This window comes from Lolium perenne, chromosome 4 (assembly GCF_019359855.2).
Source record: "Lolium perenne isolate Kyuss_39 chromosome 4, Kyuss_2.0, whole genome shotgun sequence".
In the NCBI taxonomy this organism is placed as follows: domain Eukaryota; kingdom Viridiplantae; phylum Streptophyta; class Magnoliopsida; order Poales; family Poaceae; genus Lolium; species Lolium perenne.
In genome coordinates, this window is record NC_067247.2 from 133,121,012 (window position 1) to 133,133,839 (window position 12,828).

Genomic DNA, 12,828 nt, shown 5'->3' on the forward strand with positions numbered 1-12,828 from the left:
AACTGCTACGGCAGAAGAATTATAAGCTTATCAATATAGACTTGCTCGTGTGAGTAGGGAACTGGAAAAACAAACAGCTTCCTTGAACAGGAGAAAGGAGGCAGCTTCTGCGTCAAGCAGGCGAAGAGCAGAACTAAGCCGACAATCAGGAACCTCGGGAGATAGTCATAGAGAAGCTCGGAGAAGAGCAAGATCTCGACTGCAAAATATACCCGAAGCAGAGAGGGAGCATCTGGTTCAAAACCTCGACATATCTTTCATGACGATCGACACCAGGGGAAATATTATTCCTAAAACACCAGAAGCTGGGTACATGGCAACGCAAGCTTATATCCTCGCGTCCAGACCACCCCCTGGGGATCCGAGAGAAGCGTTGTTCAACATGGCAATGGCAGGAGTTGGAGTCATGGGAACAACATTCACAACTACACCTCCCGAAGGAACTGCAAGGCAAAATAGTCCACGACCCACTGCAGTAGTGCAAGATCCACCGAGAACAAGTGGAGCAAGAGATACAACGGCTCAAGTAAGAGTAGACAGAGCGCAGCAAGAAAGAAGAGAACATCGGCATTCACCAGAAGTAGCCGATGAAGATCTGTGCGGACTCCCGTGCTTTACGAGACGAGTCCGAAAAACTCGAGTCCCATCAGGGTTCAAGCTACCCGAAAACTTCAAGAAATTCGACGGTTTACAGGATCCTGAAGATTGGCTCGTTGACTATCTAGAGATGGTGAAGTTGATAGGAGGAACCAGGGCAACAGCTATGCAAAGCATCCAGGTACATCTGAGTGGAGCCGCACGATCTTGGATAAAGAAACTTCCCCCAGGTTCTATCGACAACTGGGATAGTTTCGAAGACATCTTCGTGAAAAATTTCCGGTCCACCTGCAAGAAACCAGCATCATTGGAAGAGTTGAGGGCGTGTAGACAGAAACACGACGAATCTATGAGAAAATATATACAGAGGTGGAACATCATCAAAAACTCGGCAGAAGATATATCTGACGAGAGGGCAATAGATGCGTTCGTGGCAGGAATTCGACGAGGAGATTTTGTCGAAGACCTAGGAAGAACCAACCCAAAAACAATATCAGCATTGATGGAAATAGCAAACGCTTGGCTTGCCCACGAGTCTAGCGATGGGAAAAGTTTATATCGCAGTTGTGGAGAATACTGAAGCTTTGAGCACGAAGTGCCTTCCGCTAAATAGGATGCAGCAAAACTGGGACAATAGATGATAAGCTAGTTCATTGTCTTGAATGGTTTTTGTAACATCCAAAAATTTTATAAATTTTGAAATGATAATTTAATAAATTAAGTTGATTGAATTTCTTGACTCGGTTAAAAATTCTCAAGGAAATGGAACTTTTCATAACTTGTTTTAATTTTCTAAAAGTTGATTTAAAAACACTTTATGATTGGATTATGATGAGTATCCAACTTAATTTTATTCTGTTTCTAAACCTTGTGAAGTGTTGTTCAAAATATATGATTTCGGTTTTCTCTTTAAACATAAACTTATTTTAAAATTTTGCTAAATATCGGTAGAAAATAAAATTTTCAGAATTATAATTAAAGAATTTTTCATTTTTTGATATGTTTAGAAACTTATTTTACTCAAAAGACATAAATCCTATTTTGAGTTTTCCTAAATGGCCATATAAGACATTATATGCATAATGACATTCCTATAATTTGGATTTCACTAAGATTAGTTTTATAAAGTCACTTGATACGTTTTGGACTTCAAAATCAAAATTTATGTTTGAAATAAAATCTTAGAAAGGTTTCAGTCTCAAAACATGTTTTGTTTGTTTCTCGCATAAAACCTAAATCGTATTTCTAGTTTTTCCTAAACCTATTAGGGAAATTGCCCAAAAATATATACCTTGTGTTTTTGTTTGGATTAAAACATTGCTCCATAATGTCTAGTTACGGTACTGAAATTTTACAAATCTTCCATATTTTGTTTTGGTCAAATTAGAGGCCTAAAACTTTTTTCTTTAAGATGAGAGGCCTATTAGTTTTGATAGAAAACAAGACACGAAAAAAACATACCGACCGGCCAGACTAGCTCAACCAAGAGCCAACCCAGCCAAGCCTACTGGCGATGGGTCTCGCTCCGCTCGTCAGAAGTTAGTCTCCCTTTAGAATAAATTTGGATCACAATACAATAATTTTCAAGCAGTGCAAGGTACTTTATGAGATTATTTACAGTGGTACGCCTGCAAGCTCATGAGCTTTCAGTAAACATGTCGTGCTTAATATATTTTCTCTCTAACATAAGTCCAGTGTGATTTAAGTTTTAAGGAATGTGCATGATCTTTAAGCAATAATCACTTGACACTTGCTACATTCTTGAATCTGAGAGTTAATCTGAGCACCGAGATAGAGAGACAAAACCACCAATGAAGCATAGTTACTTTCAGGTAAGTAGACCAGACTTGTTGGAGAGCGACCAGCAGATCAATTTTATTTTAATGAAGGACATGTGCACTCTTTGGTGACTCGAGATGAGTTGACTGTATGGTTTGCAACTAATTTTATTTGAGACTTGGATTATTAAATATTAATGCATAAACATTGAATATAATTCGGTGTGTGTTCCATTTATCATCTTATGCCTTTTGATAGGAACACTATGTAGAAAAGCTAAAATATGCAAAGACCTAGATGCATGGTAGAGACACTACCAACGCTTATTTTGACATCTAGTAATGCATATGTTGCTATATGTTTTTCCGAAATTTCAATGCATATGTTGCTATATGTGGTTCATGTTCACGTGGATGCACAAGTATGATGAAATTAAGAAATCGTTTCACTCTCTCACACACAAGTGGACAAAGGGAATAACTTTTCTACTTTCATGGATAAATCTCATATGTGCCGACAAGTAATAATAAGATGTAGTATTATTTGTGGTATTCAGTTGTTAATTTTTTACTTTTATTTTTGTTTACATAAATCCTTCAATTCTTGCAAATAACAATGCCCACCAACTATATATCAAGACATGTAGTTCGAACCATTCAAAATTTGTCATATACTTTGTATTGCTCCATTTTTCTCAGATATTTCTATCATATGGATGGGCGCAGAAGCACGCCTCAATATGGTCTAGTTATACATTATATGGTCTCCATGTCAATGTGACATGACGACATTGATGTCGAACTTCTCTCCGACGACCAGGGACAGGCCACTGACTGTGAGCACTCCATTCCTCCGGTACACGATGCCAGCTGCCTTCAGCTGAACGCCGTTGACATAGACCTTTGGTGCCGCCGGCGACTGGAGCCCCATGAAGACCACCTTACTGATGGCCAGCTTCCGGCTTGGCGCGTACGTGTTGTGCACCACATGCGACCTCATCGTGATGCCGCCCCTGCTCTCCTTATCGCAGCTGAATTTCACAAGGGTCCACTTGCTTCTCGCCCCGCCCATCTCCGGCGACTCGCCGTCGTCCAAGAATAGCTCCCCCTTGGCCGTGCCATTCTCCGCGAGCGCCACGAGGAGGCGGAACTCGGTTTGGCGCGCGCGCGACGTGGTCAGCGCCGGCAGCTGCGTCGGCAGGATGCTGCCGCCTGCCACGTGCACGTTCGCCGCGTCCGCTAGCGCCGGGAGCGTCACGCGCTTGCCGGTCCGCGTGGCGACGGCGAGGGAGTAGTCGTAGAGGCTGAACCACCGGCCGGCCGGGAAGTAGGCGTCTACGGTGGTCGCGCCAGGCTCCATCACCGGAGAAACGAGGAGGCCGGGGCCGAACAGAAACTGCCTGTCCACGCCGTAGGTGTTGGCGTCGTGCGGGTAGGAGAAGAAGAGCGGCCGCACCATGGGCGCCCCCGTCTTGTGCGCCTCGTACATGAGCGTGTAGAAGTAGGGAAGCAGCCGGTACCGCGTCCCGAACGACTTCCTCGCGGACCTCGCCGTCGACTCCCACAGGTAGAACTCCCGCCGGATGGTCTTCTTCTCCGAGTGGCCCCTCATGAACGGGTAGAAGGCGCCGAGCTGGATCCAGCGGCTGCACAGCTCCTGGCTCGAGTTGCCGGTGAAGCCGCAGATGTCGGACCCGATCATGGGGATGCCGAAGAGGCCGAAGCTGAGGATGGTGTTGATGGAGTGACGCATCTCGTCCCACCGCGCGTCGTTGTCGCCCGTCCAGTGCGCGGCGTAGCGGCCGGAGCCGACGAAGGTGGAGCGGCTGAGCACGAAAGGGCGGCGCTTGGTGTCCCTGAGCAGCCCGTCGTGCGTGGCCCGCGCCTCGAGGAAGCCGAAGAGGTTGTGCGCGTCGTACTCGGAGACGCCGTTGTAGTGCGTCGCCGAGACCGGCACCGAATGGTTGTTGATGTCGCGGTGCACGCCGGCGTTGTTGATGCGGTAGGGCGGGTCGTCCAGCGCGTTGAGCGTCGGCATGTCCCTGAAGTTGGCCGGCTCGTTCATGTCGCACCAGAGCCCGTCGACGGGGATGGTCCGGCGGAACTCGGAGATCTTCCGCTCCCAGTACTCGGCGCCGCTCGGGCTCATGAAGTCTGGGAAGTAGACCTCGCCTGGCCACACCTCGCCGACCAGGGTGCTGCCGTTCCACTTGAGAAAGACGCCATCCTTCTCGTGGAGCGCCGCGGTCCTTTTGATCTCCGGGTCTAGGATGACCACGTACTTCTGGCCGTTGCTGTGAAGCCGGTCGACGAATGGGCGGAGCCGTTTGGCCGGGTAGTTCACCGGATCCAGCGTGAAGTCCTGGTACCCGTCCATGTAGTCGATGTCCGTCCACATGGCCTCCAGCGGGATCTTGGCCTTGGCGTAGCCGGCCACCACGTCCTCCAGGGCTTCCACGTTCTTGTACCCATACCTGCACTGGTGGTACCCTGCAAGAGATTGATGCAAAACAAAACAGAGTTAGCAAAGCAGATGGAGCCAAGATCAAAGCAAGTTAATTGGTTTGATCGGATTGGGTTTCGTTACCAAATGACCAGTATGGCATGGGGGCGGGGCGGCCGATGAACTGGGTGTACTGGTCGACGACGGCGAGTGGGGATGGACCGGCGAAGAAGTAGAAGTCGATCACGCCACCGATGACCTTGTAGGTGATGGAGGAACCCCCGTAGTGTATGTCCATCCCGTTGCTGTTGAGGAGGAGCACGCCGTGGGCAGCGCCGCCGGGGGAGCGCACGTCCATGTAGAACGGGTGCGAGCCGTAGAGGTTGAGGTCCAGCTGGTCCGACCTCCCCAGGTCCTCGTTCCACAGCGTGAACGAGTCGTTGTGCCGGAGCCGGAATGTCCGCTTCGTGTGCTCGCCCAGCCCGTACAGGGATGACCGCCCCGCCGGCAGTGCCGACGTCACCTCCAGATACCTGCTCCATTCCATTCATGACGATTACGATCGAGTGAGATTACAACATACTATAGTAAGATAGCTGAAAGTTATATAGTATTATCAGTTGCTGACCGGTCCTTGAAGACGAGGGTGGCGGAGGTGTCGAAGAGGACGTCGCCGGTGGAGCGGCGGGTGACGGTAAACCGGAACGGGGCGGTGTGGATGGTGAAGTTGAGGTCCGAGGACGCGCTGGAGAGGGTGTGGCTGCTCGGCAAGGCGGCATGTCTCGCCGTCGGCTCGACCAAGTCGTCCTGCAGCGCCGGCCGCGGGATGACGTCCCGGGGGACCTCCCATCGCGCACGGTCGGCGTCGGTGATGCGTACGTGGAGCCGGCTGTCCGTCTCCATGCTGCACCGTCAGGAAAAAAAAAACTAAAACTGTGAGCACGAGCCAACTTAACTGATCCTTGAAAAAAAGTAGAGAAAATCAAGCTCATGAGTTAGGATGAAGGGGTATATGCACTTGCCTTGCACTTAAGCTGAGCCTCTTCACATCAGGCCCGAATTTCGTCGTCCCGCCTACAAGCTTCAGCCCGGCCGATAGCCTGTTCCCGGACTCGGCCACCGACACGACGTCATAGCCCGAGTGCTGCTTCGCAGAGCCGCAATGAGGCAGGAGGCAGACGAGGAAGGCGACGAGCGCCACGTGGTTAGCAGAAGACGAGCCCATTGCTCGTCGATCAGAGGATGATGTGCAGTGCAACACGATGAGGGCAGCACCCACTGGGTGCTCAGCTTTATATAAGCAAAATTTCAAGGCACCGACTAATAAATCTTATACCCCATAATGGCCGAGATTTACTCTCCCTGCCTAAGATTACTCCCGGATACTCGATAGATACCAAGAATACGCCAAAGATAATATTGACTTATCACTTCACCGAAACGAGGGAGTAAATCGATGCTGAGATATACCACAAAGATATACGGGATCCCAAGATATAACGCTAAAGAAGGAAAATAAACATTGCCAATAATAAATGCTAATGGTAGCAAAATAAAAATGGCAAATAAACGGTAAAGAAACAACGTTCAGAATAATTTTATTTTACTTCATTCCAAGTTTAAAATATTATAAGTTTACACAAAAACATACCAGAATATGCAAACCCAAATTATATTGATAAGATCCGTCATGAAAAATATGTTCACATTCTATCTAGACTTGTAGATGGTTATATCATTTTATTTCTAAACATGGCAACTTTCACAAGTTTGATCCTTAGTTTTGTCCTAAGTTACATATTAGACCGGAAGAAGTTGAAGAACATCACAAAAAAAAGAGATTCGGCAGTGGCAAAATTCAGGTCCACAATCGCAGTCCGCTGCAAGGGGTCAATGTTTTCCATAAAGGGAATATATTAATATCAGAAGATACCAATTACATCCAGCCTCTCTGCAACACCGCAATACCCTAATGGCAATACAGATGCACACATCCAAAAAAAAAGAGAAAACTAAGAAATAAAAGCCCCGCTACATAATTCCAGCACCTAGCAACAACAATACTACCACCACCAAGACAACACCTGAATTTCAGACTCTCCAAAAGCGACACCTCCAAAAAGGGAACATGGTACTAGCGCCGTGATCGCCCGATCAAAGATTTTAGGTTTTTACCCTGAAGATAGTCCCCACTCTCAAAACAATGCCTTCAACATGGTCATTGCTAGGCACAACCAATTAAGGCCAAGCCTTGGATTTTCACTCTGAAAGGTAGGACTCTGAATTTCACCTGTGTTGCCTCTCATACCACTGTTGTGAAGTCCAGATCACCAAGCAAGTCCCTCAACAACGTAGAGAATTGAACCTCCCATAAGCTAGTCCTCTGTGGTGACCCTGCATACCAGTGCATGTTGTAGTGTGCCAGTCGTTGACATAACATATGTGAAGTACCATTCTGCAAATATTACATCCCTCAGAGTGATACAACAGAAACATAGCTGGTTTTTATTTTACTCACTTAATATTACAAGCCATATATGTACATCACATCGGAGCTCCTCCTGGATCCAGAGAGGATAACTCGGTTGTTATAGATGAACCTTACTTAACTTATAAACTATAGGTAGTAGCAAACTAAGTACCATTATACTCGAGCAGCTATATATTATAGAGTTTGGTGTTGCTCGACTACCCCCTGCTACGTTGTGGTGCCTAAGCTTCGTTCTCCTCTGTAACCTCCTCCATTCCGTAGACGATAAGGAAGTCCACGCCCTCTACTCCTCCAGATAGGTCTGGTTCTTCATAGCAGATCCCACCTGCTCCTTCAACTCCTTCACTGGCCTCCAGATGATTAAGGCAATCTAAGAAGGAGATTGTAAGAGGGATGAGTACGAGCGTACTCCAGAAGTTCATTATAGGAAAGAGGTGTTTGATGCACTATCTACAACACTAGACCAGAAAGTCATAGGCCAATGCAGGTTTTTATAAGCATTTCTTCAAAATGTTGCTTTTATCCTGAAGAGCTATGTCCGTCAGGCTTCACCGGGTGTCTAGAACTTCATGGAGTTCCTTTTCGACCGCGTTAGCAGTTCCAAAACCTGGAACAGGGAGTGACAAGCCACGATTTGATACACTCTACAGAGGTGTGTTGCTTTACCCATTAGAGATCTTAACCTCGGTGCCAACCGGGTAGCTTTCCCGTCCACACTTCCGTGGTGTGAGGCCTGGTATAAGGTCCTAGCCAATCATTGCATTTCTCTGCGACCCCGCACACCCATCCTTGTTATAGTTTCGACCTTGGGTCCTCGCCGATCTGTTCCGACCTCGACTAATACCCTCGCCGGTCAGCATACCCTATTGGGTAACATCCAACCTCGGTACCTTCGTCGGTCTTCTGCAACCCACCATAGACCACATTACCGTGAGGACTTAGGGGCTCCCCACCCTTCCGGTTGTTCCCAGCAGGACACAACTGGTAATGTAATTGCATCCGTTGATGTGCGAAATGAAGAAATACAGCTGACTACTCTGTCCCACTCCAGATCTTATGGTTAACACGGGTATTTACGACACAAGAATCACTGGAAGATATTCGTTGTTAATCCTAGATGGATATAAACCCATTGCAATGGAACCTCCACCATACTCATTGCAATGGATACTCCTTAAGAGTTATTTAAAATAAATTTTGATATTTTTAATAAAGAGTTCATTCAAAGAAAATATTTATTTTCTTTGATTTAATTATTAAAAATAAGATGTGGTTTAAATTCTCCTTTTTCTTATTTAAAGGTTCATAATTTGTTTATACAATTTTCCTTGGTAATATTTCTTAATAATCATTTTTAACTTTTGGTCAAATTATTATGAAAGCATTTATTTTGAATAGATCACAATTTTTTAAGTGGTCTACATATTTTTATTTATTTTTCTAGAGATTTTCTAGGGTTTCTAGATTTATTACTAAATTGGGAATAAAACCTAATGGTCAAATGACCAATTTGCCCCTTGGGCCCACTGGTCAGGCCGACCAGTTGGTTTGGTTGGACCAGCCCGTTGGGCTCAGCCCTACCGGTTCATTCTCTCTCACTCACTCGGACGAACCCTAACCCTAATCCCCTTGCCTCTCTCGCGATGCCGAATCGCATGCGCCGCCGCCGTCCTCCTCCGGCGGTCCTAGGCGGCGCGGTTGGTCGCAATCGACGGACCAGGTGATGCTGCACCCCTCTGTCCGCGTCGATCTGGGAAAGGCGGTTGATACGTCTCCAACGTATCTATAATTTCTTATGTTCCATGCTAGTTTTATGACAATACCTACATGTTTTATTCACACTTTATACTGTTTTTATGCATTTTACGGGACTAACCTATTAACAAGATGCCACAGTGCCAGTTCTTGTTTTCTGCTGTTTTTGATTTCAGAAAAGTTGGTTTACGAATATTCTCGAAATTGGACGAAACAAAAGCCCATGGCCCTATTTTCCACGGAGTGTTCCAGAAGACCGAAGAAGAGTCGAGGAAGGCCAGCAGGGGGCCCACCCCATAGGGCGGCGTGACAGTGGGGCCCCCGCACCGACATGTGGCGAGGGAGCCCCCTGGCTCCCCCGACGCTGCCCCTTCGCCTATTTATTCCTTCGTCCCCGAAAACCCTAGCACCGAGAGCCAAAATACGAGAACAGTTCCAGAGACGCCGCCGCCGTCAACCCTATATCGGGGGGTTCAGAAGATCTCCTCTGGCACCCTGCCGGAGAGGGGAATCATCACCGTAGGGCCCTACAACACCATGCCCGCCTCCGGACTGATGCGTGAGTAGTTCATCCCTGGACTATGGGTCCATAGCAGTAGCTAGATGGTTGTCTTCTCCTATTATGCCATCATGTTTAGATCTTGTGAGCTGCCTATCATGATCAAGATCATCTATTTGTAATGCTACATGTTGTGTTTGTTGGGATCCGATGAATATGGTATACTATGTCAAGTTGATTATTGATCTATCATATATGTGTTGTTTATGATCTTGCATGCTCTCCGTTGCTAGTAGAGGCTCTGGCCAAGTTGATACTTGTAACTCCAAGAGGGGGTATTTATGCTAGATAGTGGGTTCATGCCTCCATTGAATCTGGGACAGTGGCAGAAAGTTATAAGGTTGTGGATGTGCTGTTGCCACTAGGGATAAAACATCAATGCTTTGTCTAAGGATATTTGTATTGTTTACATTACGCACAGTACTTAATGCAATTGTCTGTTGCTTGCAACTTAATACTGGAAGGGGTGCGGATGCTAACCCGAAGGTGGACTTTTTAGGCATAGATGCATGCTGGATGGCGGTCTATGTTCTTTGTCGTAATGCCCTAAGTAAATCTCATAGTAGTCATCATGATATGTATGTGCATTGTTATGCCCTCTCTATTTGTCAATTGACCAACTGTAATTTATTTACCCAACATGTTATTTATCTTATTGGAGAGACACCACTAGTGAACTGTGGACCCCGGTCCATTCTTTTACATCTGAAATACAACCTACTGCAATCATTGTTCTCTTTTGTTTTCTGCAAACAAACATCATTTTCCACACCATATGTTTAATCCTTTGTTTTCAGCAAACCGGTGAGATTGACAACCTCACTGTTAAGTTGGGGCAAAGTAGTTTGATTGTGTTGTGCAGGTTCCACGTTGGCACCGGAATCCCTGGTGTTGCGCCGCACAACACTCCTTCACCAACAACCTTCACGTGATCTTCATCTCCTACTGGTTCGATAACCTTGGTTTCTTACTGAGGGAAAACTCACTGCTGTACTCATCATACCTTCCTCTTGGGGTTCCCAACGGATGTATGCTTTACCGTCACAAGCAGCGGTCTCCTCCGGTCGCCACCGACCCCTAGTGCAACTAGGGTTTGTGGTGCTTGCGACGATTCGCGTCACGCTGGCGTTCCTGGGTGCCAGGGTGGTGCTCAGCGACTCGCTAGAGTCGTGCTGGGGCTGATGTGCTCGGCGTGGCTACGGCTTGGTCGCAGCTTGGCGCCGCCGTGGCCAGGCTTTGCCGCCGTGCCGTAGTGAGCGCGTCTGTAGCGCTACTGCTTCCAGGTACACGCCTCCTGCCTCCTCTCTCTTCTCCTATTCCTCTTCTACCTCTGGAGTTACTGGCCATGCCTCCCTCTCTGGGATTATGGCCATGCCAGGCTGCTGCTACTGTTGTGTTGTTCATTGATGTGCTTACAGCTTATTGATTGTTGTGATGATACTAGTTGATTAGGTGCTTGCTTGGCCTGCTCTAGCTGGTGTTGTTGCTCTATTCCTCTCTTAGAGCATCTCCAGCCGCGTCCCCCAAAGCGTCCCCCAAAGGGATTTGGGGCGCGCCGGACCAAAAAACCGTTCCAGCCACGTCCCCCAAAGGCCATTTTTGTCCGGCGCAGCCCCATACGGTGTCCGGCACCCCGAGCCCGTCCCCGTCCCACAGGGGACGCTCCGGGGACGCCGGACACACCGAAAAGCGTGGCGGGCTCCCACATGTCGGCGACTATTTGCATAAACCGTTGGTTCGCGCCTCTTTTCTCGTCGCTCCTTCCTTCCACGCCTCCCACCCCCACTGCTGGATTTCCCGGCCGTTTCGGCGTCTGATCTCTGCTGAGAGTCGGCACCGTTGTCGCGGCTGGGGCTCCCGCCGGTCGTGCCGCTGCCGCCGCTTCGCCAGCGCGTCCCAGAACGCGCCGTCAAATCCGCCCCACCTTCGCTCACAGAAGTTGCTCGACGACTTGCCAGGTAGGCGCGATTGGCCGCCGTTTGTTGCTTCGTCTGCCTCGGCGCAATTTTAACCATTGATTTTGCTTTAGCCATGGACAGCGACGATGAGATGCTTGCCCTGCTGCTGGAGGACGAGCAAGCCTTCGACGACGACCTGCGGGAGCATTTGCTGATCATCGCGTCCCTCCAGGACATGGTTGACGCTGAGGCGGAGAAGAGGAAGAGGTCGCGCCGCGGAGGATCAAGGCCGGGAAGAAGGAAGTCGAAGCCCCGACAGAGGATGGAGGGGCATGCCATGCTGCACAACGACTACTTCGCCGATGATGCAACACATGCCGACAATTTTCGGCGCCGGTACAGGATGAGCAAGGGGTTGTTCATGAATATCCTCCATGGCGTTTGAGAGTTTGACCCCTACTTCAAGCTCAAGCCCGACGCTGTAGGCGTTGTCGGGTTCTCGTCCATTCAGAAGTGCACCGCCGCCATGAGGATGCTTGCATACGGAGCACCTGCCGATACACAGGACGACTACCTTCGCATGAGTGAGTCTACTGCCATTGAGTGCATGTACACGTTTTGCCGAGCTGTGGTGGGAAAGTTTGGCAAATACTATTTGACAGGGCCAACTGAGGAAGAGACTGCAAGGATCATGGCACAAAATGCTGCCGGAGGATTCCCTGGAATGCTTGGAAGCATCGATTGCATGCACTGGGCATGGAAGAACTGCCCGTTTGCTTGGCAAGGTATATACAAAGGGCATCATGGATATTGCAGTGTGGTGCTTGAAGCTGTGGCAGATTATGACCTATGGATTTGGCATTCTTTCTTTGGCATGGCGGGATCACACAATGACATCAACGTGTTGCAGCAGTCTCCGGTGTTCAGCACACTAGTGGAAGGGCATGCTCCACCATGCAACTATGAGATCAATGGCCATGAATATACCAAAGGCTATTATCTAGCCAATGGTATATATCCAAAATGGGCCACTTTTGTCAAAACAATCTCGAATCCATCAGGTCTGAAGAATTCCCACTTTGCTACGCGACAGGAGGCTTGCAGGAAGGATGTCGAGCGGGCATTTGGTGTGCTTCAAGCACAATTTGCCATTGTCCGGTACCCTGCTCTAAGCTGGTCTCACGACCAAATGTGGGAGGTGATGTAGGCTTGTGTGATCATGCACAACATGATCATCGAGGATGACCGCAAGAATCATGCTAGGTCACATGTTGGTCCCTATGAGTGTGAAGGCCCTCTTGCGGAGG

At 48.2% G+C, this 12,828-nt stretch overlaps 1 protein-coding gene across 1 annotated transcript; it reads right to left on the reverse strand.

Moving 5' to 3' along the window:
* Positions 1 to 3,137: 3,137 nt before the first annotated feature.
* On the reverse strand, positions 3,138 to 6,043 carry LOC127348632 (probable alpha-glucosidase Os06g0675700). Its single transcript, XM_051374589.2, has 4 exons — positions 5,841 to 6,043; positions 5,447 to 5,722; positions 4,963 to 5,351; positions 3,138 to 4,865 (listed from the first exon to the last, which is right to left on the reverse strand). The coding sequence occupies exons 1-4, from the start codon at positions 6,041 to 6,043 to the stop codon at positions 3,148 to 3,150; spliced, it is 2,586 nt and encodes an 861-aa protein (XP_051230549.1). The 3' UTR covers positions 3,138 to 3,147.
* Positions 6,044 to 12,828: the final 6,785 nt, after the last annotated feature.

Bases quoted from the DNA above. Each gene is read 5' to 3' on its own strand.
- LOC127348632 (XM_051374589.2), bottom strand. From the start codon at position 6,043: ATGGGCTCGTCTTCTGCTAACCACGTGGCGCTCGTCGCCTTCCTCGTC. The intron at 5,723-5,840 runs GCAAGTGCATAT...CTGACGGTGCAG, and splicing joins AGGCTCAGCTTAAGTGCAAG to CATGGAGACGGACAGCCGGC. The intron at 5,352-5,446 runs GTCAGCAACTGA...GGAATGGAGCAG, and splicing joins ACCCTCGTCTTCAAGGACCG to GTATCTGGAGGTGACGTCGG.